Source organism: Anguilla rostrata, chromosome 3, assembly GCF_018555375.3.
Source record: "Anguilla rostrata isolate EN2019 chromosome 3, ASM1855537v3, whole genome shotgun sequence".
NCBI classification, from domain to species: Eukaryota; Metazoa; Chordata; class Actinopteri; order Anguilliformes; family Anguillidae; genus Anguilla; species Anguilla rostrata.
In genome coordinates, this window is record NC_057935.1 from 28953976 (window position 1) to 28974493 (window position 20518).

General features: G+C 41.6%; 1 protein-coding gene and 1 long non-coding RNA gene across 2 annotated transcripts in view; one reads left to right on the top strand and one right to left on the bottom strand.

The window, feature by feature from the left end:
- LOC135252006 (uncharacterized) overlaps positions 1 to 20518 on the top strand; it is a 364708-nt gene that overhangs the window by 144424 nt on the left and 199766 nt on the right. The gene's annotated exons all lie outside the window — the stretch shown is intronic.
- The window catches only part of filip1l (filamin A interacting protein 1-like), a 118340-nt gene that overhangs the window by 53976 nt on the left and 43846 nt on the right, over positions 1 to 20518 (bottom strand). Inside the window, exons 2-4 of the mRNA XM_064329865.1 lie at positions 11770 to 12039; positions 11026 to 11199; positions 9092 to 9270 (exon numbers count right to left, since the gene is read on the bottom strand). Coding sequence (XP_064185935.1) covers positions 9092 to 9270; positions 11026 to 11199; positions 11770 to 12027 — 611 coding nt within the window. The 5' untranslated portion in view covers positions 12028 to 12039. The remainder of the gene's footprint in view (positions 1 to 9091; positions 9271 to 11025; positions 11200 to 11769; positions 12040 to 20518) is intronic.

A 20518-nucleotide genomic window follows, 5' to 3' on the forward strand; every position in this document is an offset into this window, starting at 1 on the left:
ATTAGCACATTTAGGGACTGCTGTCATCCTGCGCCTATGCCTGGCTCAATAATCATCCACACCTTCCACCTTTCCCAATCTCTTACCTGTGGGCTGGTGATGATGGCCCCGCTGCAAAATATTCATAATCATAATTACAATTGTGCAAAGTATAGCCTAGCCTACTAATTACAGTTTGTTGTTGGCTACACTTGAGTAGCCTGTAGTCTTTTCATGTGCTCTGAAGCAAGCTTCACTTCTCATTCGCAATGGAATTGGACTTCCATTAATTCAAATTCAAGGCAGATTGCTGCTCTCCTGCTTGATTGCTTGCATCAGACACCTACTTCCTGTTTGTGGTGGAAAGAGTGAGGGGTGTATGAAAAAGTTTGTTGCAGGATTGTATTGTGCTTTCAAGTGTGTATTTGATTTTAGTTTGTTTTTTTGTTTAAACAAACCCCCCATATCACAAGTAAGGTAGGAGGCTTTTGCTCCTAAGGTGAAAGCTTTGTTGCTGTTAGGGGCAGGGGGCTTCTCCACTTTCTTCCTCTGTTAAGCCACTGACTGGTAAGCGTAAGGTCGGATGATCAAATCCAGGCTTGCCGCCAGGCAGATCTTTTCATATCTGACACAATCATTTTCTAACACTTATATTTGCTAACTCATAATTGTCACTTGCTTTTCAACTATTGCTTTTGCACTTATCATAATATCACAATCTTCAATGCATATGTTTACCAAAAGTCACTCACGGGCAGCCATATGCATTTCATGACTGCACATTTATTGATTTTCTGTAAAAGTTACACCAGCTGACCACTGTGGCGTTTCTGCTAACTATATTTCTTCACTTGGCTACTGTAGAACACGTTCTTATCAGCAAATGCCACGTTTCTACATCCATGTTAGTATATTTCTCCATAAGTTTTCCTATGCAATTTCATACATTTCTTCAACAGCTACACTACCGGTCAAAAGTTTTAGAACACCTCCATCTTTCCTGTTTTATTGAAATTTAAGCAGTTCAAGTCCAGTGAAGGACCTGAAATGGTACAAATGTAAGTGGTAAACTGCCACTTAAAGGTTAAAAAAAAGTTTTGGTTACCATAAACTGACAAATAATGTAAATTTCAGTCTTTTCAGAGAACAAGTAATCTGTTAACACCTTACAGCTTTTCTGCTGCAATGGAAGTACATTACGCCTTGAAAGTTGATGCAAATAATTCCTACAGGTGTTCCAACTTTTGTTGTTTAGTTACAAACCCTCTGTCTGTATAAAATCAGTGTTGGAACAGGCAGAACAGATGTATTACTATACCATCTGAAGTATTATTTGGACAATATTGCACTGCAGGAAGTAGTATATTGCCATCATAATGGTGAGACAAAGGCAATCAACAAAGGAAGACAGACAGACCATTATAACCCTTAAAAGTGCAGGTCTTTCCTTTAGAGATATTGCAAAGAAAGCAAATGTGTCAGTGAGTACAGTTTCCTACACCATCAAAAGGCACTTGGAAACTTGAGGTAACTTTGACATGAAGAGGTCTGGTAGACCCAAATCCACAACAGAATCAGAAGACAAGTTTCTGAGAGTCAAAAGCTTGCGTAATAGGCGGTTCACAGGACAACAGCTTCAAGCACGGCTTAACAGTGGTCGAAGTAACCAAGTCTCAGTTTCAACAAGAAGAGAAGACTTTGATCTGCAGGTTTGACAGGTCGAGTGACAGTACGAAAGCCATTGCTAAAATGGTTAAAAAAGAAAAAGAGGCTTGCCTGGGTCATGAAGCACCGGCAATGAACTACTGAAAACTGTAAGAAGGTCTTATGGACCGATGAATCAACATTTGAAATCTTCAGTTCATCATGCAGGGTTTTTGTACACCGTCAAGTAGGTGAAAGCATGGTTCCTCAGAGTGTGACACCAACTGTCAAACATGGAGGAAGCGTGATGGTCTGGGGCTCTTTTGCTGGATTCAGAGTTGGTGACTTGCACAGAGGGACTGGCACCCTGAACCAAAAGGGCTACCACAGCATTTTGCAGCGCCATGCAATACCATCTGGTCAACGCCTAGTTGGTCAGGGGTTCGTCCTACAGCAAGATAATGACCCAGAACATACCTCCAGGCTATGTCAAAACTATCTTAGAAGGAAAGAACAAGACGGTAGGCTTCAAATCATGGAATGGCCAGCACAGTCTTCGAACTTAAACCCCATCGAGCTGGCTTGGGTTGAACTGGACAGAAGGGTGAAAGCAAAGCAACCAACAAGTGCAACATATTTGTGGGAACTTCTGCATCAGTGTTGGGAAGATCTTTCTGAAGAATGTGTGTTCGGCTGTTATATCTGTAAAAGGTGGCTACTTTGATGAGTCAAAAAATTAGAATAAATAGTGTCAAACAACAATTCCATTATGTCTTTTTTTTTTTTAATTTCCAATTGTTTATTTGTTCTATGCTTTAATTTCATAGTACATTGAGACAACTGTGTAAATTTCAATAAAAACTCGAAAAATAGAGGTGTTCTACAATTTTGACCGGTAGTGTGTGTGTGTGTGTGTGTGTGTGTGTATATATATATATATATATATATCACATTTTAAATCATAATTTAAAAATACTTTTTCTTGCTTCTTTACATGACTTGAATGTAAAATTACATTTTAAATTGAGTATTTAGAAAAGATGTAATTAAGTCAATTTGAAGGGTATTTGTCCTTGATGCCATTGTTAGTAAATGGGCATGCTGTGGTCTTTTGCATTCTTGAAGTAGGATTTGTTTTCTAAACAAAACAAAAAAAAGCCTTGACAGGAATAAATCATCTGCATGACACATATACAACTGTGGTAGGCAGGAAACATCTCAGCTTGTGTTCATGCTCAGAGTGGTATCAAAGATGAAGATCATTGTTTTTTTATTACTATTAGGTGACGATTTCACTGTCAAAAAAGTATTGATTGGAATGGGCATGTTGTTTTGAATTCCACACAAGCTTTGAAGTTTATGGCTATCAGAAGCACATCACCCACAATGACATCACACTTGTGGGACTCTTCATTATCCATTACAGCTTGTGTTTCTGAAGGGAAGCGTACTAGAATAATTTTGTAATAACAGATTTTTTTTTACAGATGTTTTTGTTTTTTTCATGGAAAACTAGAAGAGTATGTGACACATTAACACGTCAGAAAGCCTTTCCATGAGCAATACAAACTCAAGTTTTTCCAGCAGTGGCTTTGTTACGGTTGCTCTCAAGCCCCCGCGAACATAAGCGATGGCGACACCAAGGTTTCCCAAAACTAACCAATAACTTTATTTAATTACAAAAAGAAATACTAAAATAGACGCAAAACACCAGATAAAATCAAGACCCGGCCGTGGTCGAGAGGTGAGGAGAAAAAACTCCCATCTCCTGAGAAGCCGACTCCAGGCTTCTTAAAAGGGCACCGCCACAGGTGCTCACAATTAACTTTAAGACACACGCGTGTCCAAACGGCCAGCGCCCCCACCTGAGGCGGAGGGACGTAACAGGCTTGATTTACAGTGTGAGAGTTCCTGAATGCTATGGATAGGATGGAACGGGTAAACTTTGCTATAAAGCACTCAACTCCCGTGGTATCACTTAAAGAATGACAAGGACTTATGGAGCTGAACCCATCAGCAGAGGCTGTTAGGTTGCTCTCAGCTTGCATGTTTTGAAATAACATCTTTTAATTAAGAAACTATCTCACTCTTAGAGCTGTGCCAGTGCAAGGTGAGGAGAAATCATTTGAGGTCAGGCTTCTAAAGGCACTGCACATGACTCCCAAATTAACTTAAATCACGCGTGTCAACGCCCGCCCCCACCTGCACGAACCCCGCTTATTAACATGCTTTTTCGGGGTTCTAGGGAAGGGTCACCCAACAGTCCGAGGCTCTCAGTCACAAAATGAGGAAATCTGGCATCTGTTCCCTACTCATGCTGCACATAGCTATGTAATCAAGGGCCCTCGGTGCCAGGGACCAGAAAGGAAATGATTACATTCCCTTGTAATGTCTTGTATAACAATAGCTGAATGAGCATGAAATTAAAAACTGCTGTGGCTTGGCCCTCTGCAAACTGGTAGGGGTATCAAGCCAGCCTGGTGCTTTGATAAGGGGAGATTATTTAGTTCTCTCTTAAAAGGGTGATAAACACTCACCTATGTTACATTCTCATAGGTTTTCTGTTCTTTCCACCTCCTCCTCTGAGCAAGTTTTGGGGTGACTGTTTTATAACAGTAACAGGCCACATCCTGCAGTTCTTGGAGAGCAAATCAATAAAAGGGCTGGTAGCTCTGTTGTGTTTACATTTGTTGCCACCTCTCTTTACAGAGAATGTTTTTTCCAAGGGATTGATAGCTAATCATGATTAGCTGATTTTACTAAATCTGATCCTATAAATGTTTTGACGTGAATGACAAGACAACACGGAAATTCCCAATGGTTGATTACGGATTATTTATTATTATTATGATCATTACATATTCTTCATGAAATTGGCATGCTTGAGATTGATTATTATGCAGGCTACGTTGCGATTTAAGCTTATGGTAATTCTTGAAAGCGTTTACTTTCTCACGTATTTACATGAGTTAACGAAATATTACCAAATTAACAAACTGAAAAAGGTCTCTCACCAAAGTATTCACTTAACCCATAATCGACAGTCGTGAACAAACGTGAAATACACGATGTAATCCCACTGCAGACTGCGAGAGCTACTATGAATATAGAGCTTTAAGCAAGCCTTTGCGCGACACAAACGGAACCAGTGGAGACACGCTACGCGCCGTGCTGCTTCGCCGTGCTGCTTACGCGCCGCTTACGCTACGCGTGCGGTGGGTGCCCGGCGTAGTACACACCGGGGAATTGGTATAATGAGAAAATACACACGGGGAATTGGTATAACGAGAAAATAGGGAGAAAAAAAAAACAGAAATCCTGTGGACGTCAACATGGACGTTCAGAAGACATAAAAACTTTCATTCCGGCTCTTCAGGGCACATCTTTTCAACGTGCGACAAAGACGTTCAAAAGACTTCTTTTGGACATGTCTTTGCTCAGTGGGTTGGGGCAGCATCATAAGAAGTGACTAGTGCATGTTACCAGAAGGTCATGGATTTCAATATCATGCTAGGCAATGCTGTTACGTGCAAATCAAACTTAAATTTAGCATTTGAAAGTGCATAACTACATTCTTGACTTCCTTAAATCTATGTTAAGAAGGCAAAATGTTACAAGGGAAAGTGCCATGCAGGTATCATAGCAGATGTGTTTCAAAATTAATGGGTGATTTGTGATGTTAATAAAGGCGTGTGCCCACATTTTCCTCAGGAACTCTCAGGCTTTCAAATGAAAAACATAACTACCCTATGAAGAATTAAAGCAGGACAATGGGAAGATCTTTCACTTTGAAGTACACAGTTGTCAAAACCTTTGATGGTTGTGATCCCTTGTGTTACACCTGAACTGAGAAAGCCCAAGTGAAGCTGTGGCTCTGAAGATATACTTGTATAATAGCAAGGTTGCCAAAATCAGTGCTGCAAAAATTCTGGACATACTCTGAATGGCACTTCAGTCGTTTCTATGGAAACCTGACATTTTGTTGAACGTTATCTGTGATTAATGCTGTTCTGAGCCATTGTGTTTCTTTTTTCTTGAATAAATTTTTCATTTTTCACACAGAATAATTAACGTGACCTTGGAATGAGGCTTATTTTTCATGGCAGTCTCTACTTCCAGGCATGCCCTGCAATTCTGTAACCGACTTTGCCAAGGGAAACATAATGTACAGCCCAGATAATGCAATAATCACAGTTAGCCTCTTGTATTGGGCTGTCACCAAATGTGTTTCACACACTGTAAAATAAATCAGTCTTTTGTAATCTCACAAAGGCAACAGGGAAGAGGTGGTAGTACCTGTGTTATGTTGATTAGGCAAGTTTAATACACATCTGCTCTGATAAACACTTCTGAAGTCACTGTGTTACAACTCCCAGTTAATGCTGTAAAATTCTCAGTCAAGAGCATCTTGAGATTCAGCTGACACAGCTGGCTTAAGGCCAGCACAGAGACTCTGCCAGAGTACATCAGTGTAGGGTTTAAAAGTTTTGGCACAAAGCAGGAAGAAAAATAACTCAACCAAGGGTTTCATTTAAGGCACTAAGTTGCTCTGTCTCATTAAAATAAGTGTTCTCCTTGTATCAAAACAGGTTTGTAGGATTATACCAGTTATTATTGCTCTGGTGTTAAACTCCTTGTTGATATTTGAGCCTTATTACGAGGGAAGCCATGTGCTCTTTAGAAAGAATCCCCTCTGTCTTAGTCCTGCTTTCAAATTAAGCATATATAGATGATGGTCTGGAGTCAATCAACATTTTTCATCAACTTTGACTTATAAATACACGCAAGTGTTAATTGTTAGTCAAAGTCAAGGACAGATGTTGATTGAATCCAGGCCTTTGTATTCAGCACTATCCATCCCAAATATGCATCAAAACAACATTAGCTGACCAAATAAGATTGGTGGCCAATTGTATTATGAGTAAAGAAATGTTCTGTTCAACCTAACACTAACTTACACAGAACACAGGCCGATCTTTTGAGGGTCCAAGATCAGACTTTATACACAGCAAATTACTCTCTCTTGACAGTAAATAGGTATGATAATAAGTATTTTTATATTGTCTAAAACTAGCAAGAACCAAGTCCAAAGCTGTGTAATCACTATTAAAGACAGGACAGACAGATGAAAATACTGTACCAAAAAGAGAAATAGCAGACAGGGTAAAATTATATTTGATAGGTATGCTACACCAATGTACGCTTCTTCCAAGTATTTCGACTGACTGCACACTACACTTACACTAAAGCGCATTACACAACACAGCAGTGGATTTTACAACCATGCCTTTAAAATGTGGTCCTTACAGGAAAGTTGGAATCTCTGAGGTACCGCACTTTTGGCATCTAGTTTTTGGCAACTGGCAAAGTAGTACTTTTCAATCAAGACCCATTATGACCTAGTTGTACAATTTCAGGTGAATGCTTTTCATGTCGCCATATTCCAAACGCATTATTCTGATTTTTCATTTTGAGCTTCTGCAAAAGCCAATGAGAGAAATATTCATGAACGTAATTCTATATGCCATAAATTAGTTGTATCCATCCTCAATATGTACCAAATTATTTACTTAATTTATTTAACTTATTTAATTATTTTATTATATTTTATATATTATATAAGTATTTTTTACTTCCTTATTATGATCAAATTTGATGTGGGTTTTTTTTTTACCTCTTAGTCTCTCTCCTGATGGGAAAAAAAAAAAAACACAGTGACCACAACTAATGAGAATTTGTGTTTTACAACCCAGAAGCCTTTCTTCTGAACAACCATGACTATGTTGTAGTTTCTGTTGAAAAAAAACTACCTCATCTCTCTCAGAAATGTAGGCTTAATTCTCCGCCTTAACGGCCTGTAATTTCTGGCAAGTAACAACCCACCTGGAATAAATCTGCTCTTTACTAAAATCAAAGCAGCTATTTCAAGGCATTGGTTAGCTTACATCTTTGGGGTGAGGGCTGAGATACATTTCTGTCCAAAAGATGAAAGCCAAAGAATCTGGGGAAAGTTCGAGATGAACCTGAGATCTGTCACATTTGCAAGTATTGACTGAAAACTGAAAATGATACCCAGCTTCTGGAATACTTAAAAAATATAACTATACTTTCATTTAGAATATTAAAACAGCAATTGGGAATCGATCACTCTCCCTTTTTTGTTACCCACCCCCTCCCAAAATTCACCCAGAAGGAAGCTAGAGACAAGCAAAGTATTTCGCAATGTAAGGGTTCTGTACATATTCTAGTTAATTTAGTGAATTTTCTGTATTTTTTGGTATTGGCAACTTCACTTTGGTTTGACATGACAATTTAGTATTTGCATCATTAATTATCTCACTGAAAATTGTATGAAGATGACTCTGTGATAAAAGCTGTTGTGGCCAAAATACTTTGGCATTAGTCTGCTTTTCAACATTTCTTTAAAATATGCCTATTCAATGAAGGCATTTTAACTAATTTCTTCCTCCAATAAGAGTGTCTTGAACTTCATTGAAGAATCCCAGTATTATACTCTGCACTATGCCATTTCAGTCAGGACAGCTCACATATTTAGATAAAAGATTAATGTATATGCAATGTAATTAGTTTTGGTTTGATACAGAATGGATCTGCTTTATGTATGTCCTTGCACGCACCAGCATGTACTAGCCTGTCAAACAGGAAGCACAATGCGTTTCCCCTACTAAACAGGAGAAATACCAACCAACCCCCCAGTACCTATAAACAGATCCAAACAACAGGTAGAAGCTTGAGTGGCAGAGTGTGAGTGCAATTCTGTGAGCTGCAGCAAGTGTAGTGTAGCATGTAAAGAGTAGTGCAGGCAATGAGCAGCACTGGAGAGGTGCTCCATTTGTGAAGTGTGTATGCGACTGGTTGAGTATGAGAACAAGTAGTGGTGTTTATGTGATTGGTTGAGTATGAGAACATTTGGTTGCTGAGGCCATCCAACGGTCGCCTGCAGCAAGAGTTTCCTGATCGAACTTGCTCTGCATATTTCAAGCATGCTGCTCATTTGGTTTGCTTGTCTCAAGATATTTCTGCCTTTTTTGTTTCTTTATTGCCCAATGAGCAACTTGTTGATTGTTCTGTGATTCCAGGGCTTGAAGATACCAATATTTGTTTTCACTAGCATCCAAAGATTATTTCCATAAGAAAGTTTCTGTAATGCTTGGGACATTCTATTTAGCTGTTTATTATCCTTAGTAATACAATGAATTGCTTGTGCTGGCAGCCAGACAGTATCAGAGAGCCCTTGACAGCACTGGATTAATAAGCTACTTAATGTGTGGCTGGTATTTTATTTACTTTCTTCAGTGTAAGTGAAAAAAGTTTTGAGTCCCGAGCCAAAACAAAAATAATTGTTTCACAGTGCCAATACTTTTGCAATTAACTACTTGAGTGTGTGTGATTACTGTAAGAACACAGGTGTTTCCCTCATGTGTGTATAATTATAGTAAGGGCATACCGCTCGCGCTCCTGCTCCAGCAGGTTGGTGAACTCATCACTCTTCTGCATGAACTCGCTGTGGTTCCGCTTCTCATCCTCTAGCTTTCCCAGCGCCTGCTTGTGGGCCTGCTCCACCAGGAGCAGCTGCTCCAGCATGCGCCGGTATGTCTCCCACTGCTTCTCCACCAGTCTGTCCAACTAAGGAGGAGACAGATCCCTATCAGCCTGCTTTTAAACCATGCATAAACCTAGGTCTGCTTCTCCACCGGTCTGTCCAACTGAGGAGGAGACAGATCCCTGTCAGTCTGCTTTTAAACCATGCATAAACCTAGGTCTGCTTCTCCACCGGTCTGTCCAACTGAGGAGGAGGCAGATCCTCATCACTCCCCTTCCCTTATAAATTGTGTCTAAACCTGGTTCTGATACTCCACAGCACTGTGCCTCCAGTTGAGCTCATGACATAAGCAGTCTTGTAAAAATGCTTGAGTGATGCACCACCAGGGCGGCAGCCACTCACACTATTAGGGACATGATTTGGATACAGGGCATTGAACTGTGTCTAGATAACAACAATTTTGAAAAGTAGCATTTTAAAAACTACCAATAATGAAGTAATAAAACACCACATTGTAGGATATGTAGTGTTTAGATTTTGGCCTTAGAGAGGGAAACAATAAATAAGAATGTGGCCTGGCCTCCCCATCACAAGCATCAAAGCAAATGTGATTGGGGCAATTTGAAATTCCACTGATACCCTAATCTAGGCTGACAATCTATGGGTCTCACCTCCTCAGAAGAGACAAACCATATGACGCAGGACACCATATTGGGGGTTGGAGATCCTGCATGCCTAACATTCCCCATTACTTTTAGTTTGAATGCAATCTTTAGGTAGGCCAGTCCTTGCCATAAATTAGTCTGACCCCCCTTCCCTTCTCTCCTAAACCTTACCCCAGCATCACCCAATCAGGGCAAACATCCTCAAGCCATGCTGGGTAAGGTATTTAAGATGGCCACAGGAGAAAGTTGTTGTGTTGCGTTTGGTTTCAGAGCCTGGAAGAAGAAGAGTTTTTCTCTTTTTATTTTGGTGGTGGTTCCTATGTTGTGTGTTTTTAGCTGGTTTCCTTGTGGCGCTTATACTGGAAGTGGGTGATACTTTGGCAAGGTCTGGCCAATCCGTTTCTCTCTCTCTCTCTTATCCGTCTCTCTCTCTCTCTATTTTCTGGTATTTCTAGATTAGTTGTAAAATGTTTTGCTGTATGTCTTCTGTTGTGTAATTTAGAAGTAGTGTGCCTGCATTCAATAAAGAATGTATGTTTTCAATTAATTGATATAATTGACTGCTTCTTATTGAATTCAATTATTTAATCTGAAAACCTGATATACCGCTTGTTTTGACTTGTTGGTTGATTCCACCAGTTTTCTGTAGACTGATCTATCAAAGAATTTGGCAATTTAATTGATAATTCTAATTTTAAACATAATTATTAAATTAAATCTAATAAAATATATTTTACATGTAGGTTAAGTGAGTGGTTCTACCATGCAGTATCACTGGGTTCAGTATTCAGAGTGCTGGACATTTTAATAAGGACATTGACTGTTGGAACCGCTGGATTCAGAAAATAAACATATTTTTAATTAATCCTTGCTAGTCCGACAATATCTTTAAAGTAGGATGTAGATTCCCTTTAATAGAATGTATAAGGGGGCCTCCTAGGTGGTTAGTTCAGTTAAAATATTTAATTATTACATTGAATTTTAGAATTATGCCAGTAGAACAAGGGCAATAGGCATAACTATAATGAAGTTAATAATTTTATAAAAATCTATTACTAAAATATTTTTTTCTGAGTTTTCCCAATACTCAGTATGGTATGGCAGCCTGTAGCTACCATAGTTAAGGTGCATGAAATATGGCTATTTTCAGATGCCCAGAGAAAGTGTACCTACCTCAGCTATTGGTTTTTCATAGATGTCTTCCTGCCACTTGATGCCTTTACTCTGTATGGAGTCTCTCTGCAGAGCCTGCAGAACCTTCTGTGGGGTAACAAAGCCATACTGGGCCTCCAGCAAAGCCAGGTCGATTTTCTCTGCCTTCAACACCGTGATCACCTCGTCTCTGGCCTGTGAAAGTGAGTGGGGAGGAGGGACAGAGGGAAGGGGAGGGAAAAGCCAAAATTAAGGAAGGCAGATGAACACAGACTCCAGCCAGTTTCTGTCTTCAGTTCCATCAATCCTGGTCATGCTTTGTCAGAGTTCCCTGGGAATGACTGACATTTCATTCAGCCAACCAAGGGCACTATGGCCTTCGGAATCCATAGGATGGATAAGTCCTGATATTTCAGGTCATGTATAATGTTGAGACATTAGAAGTGATATTCATGCAATTGCATTAATATAATTAGTTCCATATAGTATCTATCTGTGCAGTATCCATCATTTTAGAGTCACTTGGGAATCTGTAGGATGGATAAGTAGTGGGATTTCTGGTTTTGAGTAAGGTTGGGGTGGTAGAAGTTTACTTATATTTGCAAAACTACATTTCTGTATTGATCTATGACTGTGTTGATCTACACTGGACAGGTCACTGTGGGTTTCCCCCTTACATCTTTTTGGATCCCACCCCAGGGTCATGCATGCATACAAACCATCTAATTTTGGGTTAGGCTGTACCCACCCTTTGGTCATCCTTACCTGCAGCTCTCCCTCCAGCATACTGAGAAGGAAGAGGAGGTCATCTCGTGAGAGGTCCCTCCCCTTTCCTGTGGACACTCCCCCTGTCCTGTCACTGCGGGCATGCCCTTCACCCATGTGGTTTCTCAGGACAGTACCCGTGTCTTTGGAGGTCTCTTTATTCCATGCCTTTCCACAGTTCCGTTGTCGGGAGCGTGCTCTGTGTTGGGATGGCCTGGTTTTCGCTGCATCCTCTAAACTGTTGCTACGAGAACGCATGGTTGTATTTATCTGTAATGGGAAGACAATGTTGGAGACTTTATCATTTGCTTAGGAGGTCTGTATTCAGGCCTATAATGTATATATGTACTCTGGCAAGGCAGGGAATGATTTGTGTGTGATGTCATCTCCAAACCAATACTACTGCAGCAGAAATCTCTGTGTTTCGGGCTCTAGATAAGAACAGAACTTTCCTTGATACTTTCCAAAAGCTCCAACACACAAACCCACTTGGGGAGTCAAGTAAAATATAGTTAATCATTATGGTTGTGCAGATTCTGAATAGTACTAGAAACTTGAACTGCTAATTTTTTTGTCTCACAGACCCTAGGCCCTTTGAGAAGATAATCCTGTGACCTGTTTATCTTCACCACCTCAACCCATTTGAAAGAAACTTGGACAGAAGTGGAAAAATGTGAAACAAGCCTAATCTTGGTTCTCTGACCCATGGCATTTCAGCACTGCTTTATCCTGTGTTTGCTCAAGACACAATGTCCATATCTCGATCTGACTCTAGACCATCACTGCCCAGGCAAGTTTTCGATATAAAATTGTGGCCAATGCATATGCCTCTGGTGAGCATTCAATATGACTGTTGCATAGTGGCTAACAAATCTAAATGGCATTAAGGTTTATTTTAAAGGTTCCAGTGTGGAGCCTCACATCAACATAATAATAATAATAATATGAAGAAGAACAAGAAGGAGACAAAGAAGAAGAGGAATAAATGAAGAAGTCCTTTATTTGATTTTCAAAAATTTTGATACTTTGTGAGTCAGGTTAAGCCTTAATGTTATATATAGTGTTGTCATGCTGTATACACAGCATACTTCTATGCAAAGCATATTTATCCTCACATATGCAGTTAATTGGTTTCAAAATGTATATCATTAATGGTATTTGATCAATGAATGAATAATATAGATGGTAATACAAGTTATAAGAATATTATTGAGTAGAGTGAAAGCATTAATACTGTAAGTTTACATCTCTATATAACATTATAATTTCCAATTTCCTCGCAATTTAGTAGGATCTTTTTTATCTGTTCTGTTGCATAATTTTGTAATCTAACAGGAGAACACCATAAAATACATATCATTAACCCAAACATGCAATTTTAGGGATTTCTCTCATTTTACCAGCGCAAACCTTCAATGTGGCACCTAAGTAAATATGGAAAGATTTGTCTCATTAGCGTCTATAAAAGCCCTACAAATCCTTAGTAAATATTATTCAAAGAGTTTAAAAGGGAGGAAAAGTTCCCTTTGTGGAAAGTTTAAAAATGTATTATTTCAGTTTTAGTTTAGTATTATTTAGGGGGGGGGGGAGTCAAATTAAAGGAAAAACCTGAATAAATGAGTGGAGAAACATAACGAATGCAGATGCCTCCATACAGGTGTACTGCACAATACAATTAAGCAATTAGCATCCTAGCATGCTCTGTGGCATGTATAAAAATACTGAATAGGCCCAGCTGACCTCAATTTTGGATCAAGATGGCAAGAGGTTATAAGTGATAGAAGGTTCATTATTGCGTCACGGATGGCAGGAGCTAGTCGCAAAGATTGCTCAATTGGCTAGTGTTTCAATATGAAAGGTGACTAAAGTGACATCTGCCTTTAGATCTATGGGAAAGACACCAGTAAATATGGTTAGAAATTGTGTTTGAAAGCGTACTGTAAGGAAGGGCAGGGTGGTAGAATAATTTATGTTATCCAGACAGCACCTGCTCCTCCAATCCCTAGGTTTACTGTCACTTTGTGTGATCGCCACGGGGTGTCGGTTAGAACACGCATTGACCAGGATTCCAATTCCAATAACTTTATTACAGACAGGTGGAGGTGGGCAATGGGATGAGGTGATGAAGGGTAATGGGTTATGATCACGTGTGATTAGGTATGTGGTCTTTGGGCACGCACGCACTCCTATCACACAGTCCTCTTACCTCCCTGATAAGAATCCCCTCTGTCCTCTCAGTCTGTATTCAGCCATTAACTGGGGTGGGGTTGAGACTGACTATAAACTATTGTGCGTGGTGCCCAATGCTGATTGGTGGGCCTACTGAGGCCGGTTGCCGTGCAATAAACCTCCCCAATCACCTTACCGTAGTGCCTGAGAGGACAGGCCCAAATGGTTAGCCTTTGCTTGAGCCAAGGCAGGGGGAGAAGTGGGGCCCCCAGAAGCAGTAAAACCAGTTCTGTTAGGTGATAACAGCCCTAATCTACTGAATGTGGCTCCCAACCCCCGGTCCTGCAGGCTTTTTGTACACGTACATTTGTTGACCGTGATGCTTGAATATTAGTGTAATATGTAAGAAAAAACAGAAGAGCAACTCTTCCTCAGGTGACTTCCTCAGGACATGACCAGACTGTGTCAGGTGCATCCTGTTTCCACTGATCATACTTGAAATGTTTCTACAACTTGATTGGAGTCCACCTGTGGTAAATTCAATTGATTGGACATAATTTGGAAAGGCACACACCTGTCTATATAAGGTCAGTGGAAACAGGATGCACCTGAGCTCAATTTTGAGCGTGATAGGGTCTGAATACTTATGTAAATGTGATATTTTAGTTTTTTATTTTTAATAAATTTGCAAAAATGTCTAAAAACCTGTTTTCACTTTGTCATTATAGGGTATTGTGTGTAGATTTATGTGAATAAAAATGAATTTAATGAATTTTAGAATAAGGCTGTAACATAACAAAATGTGGAAAAAGTGAAGGGGTGTGAATACTTTCTGAAGGCACTGTAGTTTCCGTCCACTTTTTCCCTTAGAGGGAAAGGTCACTGCAAATTAATACAAAGTTATTCACCTTTATCCTATGATGAAACATTTCTATCCTGATGGGAGTGGTCTCTTCCAGGATGACAATACCCCCATCCACAGGGCACAAGGGGTCACTGAATGGGTTGTTAAGTATGAAAATTATGGGAATCATATACTATGGCCTTCACAGTCACCTGATCTCAAAGCACCTGAACACCTGTTGGGGATTTTGGACCGATGTGTTAAACAGCGCTCTCCATCACCATCATCAAAACACTAAATGAGGGAATATCTTTTGGAAGAACACTGTTCCATCCCTCCAGTAGAGTTCCTGAGACTTGTAGAACCTATGCCAAAGCACACTGAAACTGTTCTCATGGTGGCCCAGCACCTTACACTTTCTGTTGGTTTTCCTTTAATTTGTCACCCGTCTGTATATTCCACCTGAGCTATTAGACCATGCTGACCTCTCTGATCCAACAGTGATTTTTTAATGAATTTTGGAATTTTTAAAATATTTGTATCATGTGATTGGATTTGGCTAAACCTTAACAGATGGAGTCTTCATCTAACAGTCAATGTACGTACCTAATTTCATAGCTTTATGTCAAACGGTTTTGGAATTATTTGGATTTTGGTGAAAAGCCATGCCCATTGAAATTTCATTGGCTCATAATGTGGGTAGATTTTGATAAAATTGCTTGAAAAGTAATACCATTATCAAGCTATTGGGGTTGTTTTCATATCATGCAAATCGGTCATTTTTTTAACAAAACATGCAAAATGGCAGAAAATTCAATACGGTCGACTTTGGTCAATGGGTCATTGAGGCAAATTTGTTCCCCATCATGGCCTGTACACCAAATTGTGGGGCTGGGCTCCTGAATGTCAAAATTTTGTCCCATGCTCTAGCGCTACTAGGTGTTCAATCTGCATCATAATTTACTGGATCCAAGAGTTCACCTATCTATACATGCCTACGAAGTTTGGTGATTCTGGGCCATTCTTGTTCACAGTTATTTTAGTAATAAAAATAATCCTAACAAAAATAATAGGGTTCCAGCAGAACCCCTAAATATCAGTTTTTATATCTTGTTACTTATTTCCATCAGTGTAGTGGTCTCAGGTTGCATGCACCGTAGGAAACAGTTGCAACAAAAATAAGTCCCTATATCAGCCATCATAAAGCTGTCACAAACTTCGGTCATATGGTGGTATTCTATTTTTCCTCAGAAGACAGCCACAGTAAATCAACAAATCATAGAGACAAACCTAAATGGAATGAGAGAAATTTAACTGGAAAGCTAAACATTGTCCTCCAAACAAACAAATTTAACAGATTAATTTCTAAACATCAGGCAAGTTATATATTCAGTTTTTCTATCACGAAAGGAGGGTATTCGGTCTATAGAAACAGCCTCCACACCAAACATTCTCAAAATCCCTTTCAAAGGGCTGGATTCAATCAAAATTTGCCCTTAACTTTTACTCTCAGTTTAAAGCGAGTGTTCATTTGTACCGTTACCAAAAACAAAAAAGACTTGTGTTTGCAAAGATGAAAAAAAACTTGATATACAAATGTGACAAATGTTGATTGAATCCAGGCCTAAAATGTGCATGTACTGTATGATGTATAATTTATGTTCAGTGTCCAATGAGCCTGCTGCATGTATGAATCTATCCCAAGATGATATACCTATTCCCTTCAAGAGTGATCTAACAGTTGAACAGGTTAGCTGTTCATAAGTTGTTTCACACCTGAAACCCGCTGAGGCTGTCACGGGTTGGACTACTTTTTAACCACCAGAGGGTGCCAAAGACTCTTTGTTCTGGACACTGGTTACCCTCCCTTGTTATGTTGACCCAGCCCTCTTGTTAACTTGCCCACCTGTACCTCATTGTCTCTGTCATGTGCCTTGTTTGCTTGTTTTCTCAGTGTATTTAAGCCCGGTCCTCTGTCTATGTCTTTGCTAAGTCTTCGTGATTCCCTGGTGTTTCTCAAGCCCAAGCCTCTTGTTGACCCCACTGAAACGTTGCCTGATTTGACCTGGACTGTGTTCGGTATTCTCTTTTGAATTTTCCCTTGCTGGCGTGTTTGCTTGTCTCATGGACTGATCTGTGGTATTTGACTTTGGCTCTGTTTTTGGATTCTGATTTTTGGATTGACGTATTGGACTTGTTCTGCCTGCCTGTAACTTTTTCCCTGCTTAGGAGTGTTTTCTTTTCTAGTTCTGAGTTTTTGTATTTGTGTTTTTGTTGTGGATTAAAACCTGCTGAACTCCTGCCTGTGTTGCTCTGCACTTGAGTCACCTCCAGTCTCTGGTAGTGCAGTGGACTAGGTGTTTGACTGCCTCGTGGGGGACCAGAGTTCAAGTCCCCAGCCTGACAGAAGACTTAGCCATGACTGACTCAGCAGAAGCAACATCTTCTGTAAATATCTCCACTACGGAGTTTGAACGGATAATGGCTGCCTTGAACAGTTTTGGCTCCACTATGGACACACATGGTCAAGCCCTAACCAATCAGCAGGAGATTCTAGCTCGCCATGACCAAGTTCTACAGCAGCTAGCTCAAACCGTTCAGAGGTTGGTTCCATCAGAGCCCTCATCCTCTTCACCTGCACCACTAGCCCCTCCCGCTCCAGTACAACAATCCTATATGCCTGCCTCCATACATGCTTCTGGGCCTCCCTCTCCACATCCCAGTACTGAGCCCCGCCTCCCAGCCCCCCAAAGGTATGATGGGAATTCGGGTGGATGCCAGGGTTTCCTGATTCAGTGCCAGCTGACTTTTGAACTACAACCAACAACCTTCCCTTCTGATAGGTCCAGAATTGCCTACATTATTACCCTGTTAACCGGTAAGGCCCTGGCTTGGGCTACCGCTATCTGGCAGAAGCAGGGCCCGGAGTGCTCAGACTACAAGTCATTCACTGGCGATATGCTACGAGTTTTTGATCAGTCTGCCACAGGCCAGGATGCAGCCAAACAACTTTTTCAGCTCCGTCAGGGGAGAGACAGTGTAGCTGACTACGCAATTTCGTTCCGTACCCTTGCTGCTGTAAGTGGTTGGAATGAGACGGCACTCATTTCGGCTTTTCTCAATGGTCTCTCTGATGCCTTGAAAGATGGTTTGGCTTCTGTTGATTATCCTGGCAATCTCGAATCCCTTATTACTCACGCCATACGTCTTGACAACCGGCTCCGTGAGCGTCACAGAGATCGCACCAGTTTCCCAAGGAGACATGAACTAACAGGCCCTTCCTGGCAGCTACCCACATCTCTCACTGAGGCACCTGAACCAATGCAGATGGGACGCACTCGTCTATCCCAGGCTGAGAGGGATCGACGCATAAGAGAGAGGTGTTGCATCTATTGTGGCAAGCCTGGCCACTTCAGAACCTCCTGTCCAGAGCTCTTGGGAAAAGAGCAATCCCGTCCAGCAGAGGGAGGGCTGTGACGGGAGCAACTCTTACTCCCGAATCCCCTGGTGCAGGTGTATACCTTCCCATTACCATCTCTTGGGGTGAGCAGAATTATTCTTGTCGAGCCCTGGTAGATTCTGGTTCTGCGGGGAACTTTATTGACGCTAATCTTGTTCAAAGATTCAGGATCCCCAAGTTACTCTGGATACTCCCCTCTCAGTTACGGCTTTAGATGGCCATCCTCTTGGGCATGGCATTGTGACTTCTGCTACTTCCCCTTTGCGTCTCAAGGTAGAGACTCACCAAGAGGAGCTTTCCTTACATTTAATTGATTCCCCTGAGTTCCCTGTGGTCCTGGGCTTCCCCTGGTTGAACCGGCACAACCCCCATATTGACTGGATTACTGGCACTATCCTCGAATGGGGTCCTACTTGCCATGCTACATGCCTCTTTTCAAGTCCTTCCTGTCAGCTAGAGTCTCCAGACCCTTCCGAGTTAACCCATGTTCCTGCCGAGTATCTGGATTTGAAGGAGGTGTTTAGCAAGAAGAGGGCATCTACACTACCACCCCACAGACCCTACGACTGCGCCATTGAACTTTTGCCAGGTAGTAGCCCCCCTCGTGGGCGGATCTTTTCACTTTCCTTACCTGAACGCAAGGCAATGGATACTTACATTAAGGATGCCCTGGCTTCTGGTTTCATACGTCCTTCCACCTCGCCAGCAGGGGCTGGGTTCTTCTTTGTGGGTAAAAAGGACGGTGGATTGCGTCCATGCATTGACTACCGGGGTCTTAATAAAATCACCATTCGCAATCGTTATCCTCTGCCTCTGATGTCAACAGCATTTGACTTGCTCCAGGGAGCCACTGTTTTCACGAAACTGGACCTGCGCAATGCTTACCATCTGATCAGAATCAGAGAGGGCGATGAATGGAAAACCGCCTTCAATACTCCGTCCGGTCATTACGAGTACCAGGTTATGCCTTTTGGACTGACAAATGCTCCTGCAGTTTTCCAGGCTCTTATCAATGATGTCCTCAGGGACATGATAAATCAGTTTGTATTTGTCTACCTGGACGATATACTAATCTTCTCCAGATCTTTGCATGAGCATTGTCATCATGTGCGCCAAGTTCTCCAGAGACTGCTCAAGAATAACCTCTTTGTCAAACCCGAGAAGTGTGAATTTCATGTCACGGAGGTCTCGTTCCTTGGATTTGTCATTGGGGAGGGCAGAATTCAGATGGACCCAAAGAAGACCCAAGCAGTGCGTGACTGGCCTACTCCAAGATCAATCAAGGAGGTCCAAAGATTTCTTGGATTTGCAAACTTTTACCGCAAGTTTATCAGGGACTTCAGTTCAGTGGCTGCCCCCATTTCTTCCCTAACTAAGAAGAGTGGTGCTCCCTATGCTTGGACTCAAGAGGCTGATAAGGCATTCCGGGAGCTTAAGCAACGCTTTTCCTCAGCGCCCATCCTGACGCTTCCTGATCCAGCATTACCATTCATTGTTGAGGTAGATGCCTCGGATGTGGGGATTGGTGCCGTCCTTTCTCAACGCTCATCTGATGGAAAACTGCATCCGTGTGCCTTCCTGTCTCACCGCTTGACTCCTACTGAGTCCAGGTATGATGTCGGGGACCGGGAGTTACTGGCTGTTAAACTAGCGCTGGAAGATTGGAGACACTGGCTGGAGGGGGCCCAACATCCATTCCTGGTGTGGACCGACTATAAAAATCTGGAATACCTCCAACAAGCCAAGCGTCTGAACCCCCGTCAGGCCCGGTGGGCACTTTTTTTTAGTCGTTTTGATTTTACGCTCTCATACCGCCCCGGAACCAAGAACAAGAAGCCCGATGCCCTCTCAAGGCAACTTCTTCCCTCCAGTCGAGATGATGATGCAAGGCCGGTTATCTCAACATCCCGAATAGTAGCACCTATCCGATGGGGGATCGAGACTACAGTAAGGCAGGCACTCCAGAATGACCCAGATCCCGGAACAGGCCCCAGTGGACTTCTGTTTGTGCCCCGAGCCGTAAGGTCCCAAGTCCTACAGTGGGGACATTCGTCCCACCTCACTGCCCACCCCGGATCCCAAAGAACATACGAGTTTCTTCACAGACGTTTCTGGTGGCCTGAGATGATGAGGGACGTTAAAGCATTTGTGGCCAGCTGCCATGTGTGCGTCCAAAGTAAGAACCAACAACAACGCCCACAAGGTCTGCTGCATCCCCTCCCCATCCCAAGTCGTCCCTGGTCCCACCTCTCCATGGACTTTATCACCGGCTTGCC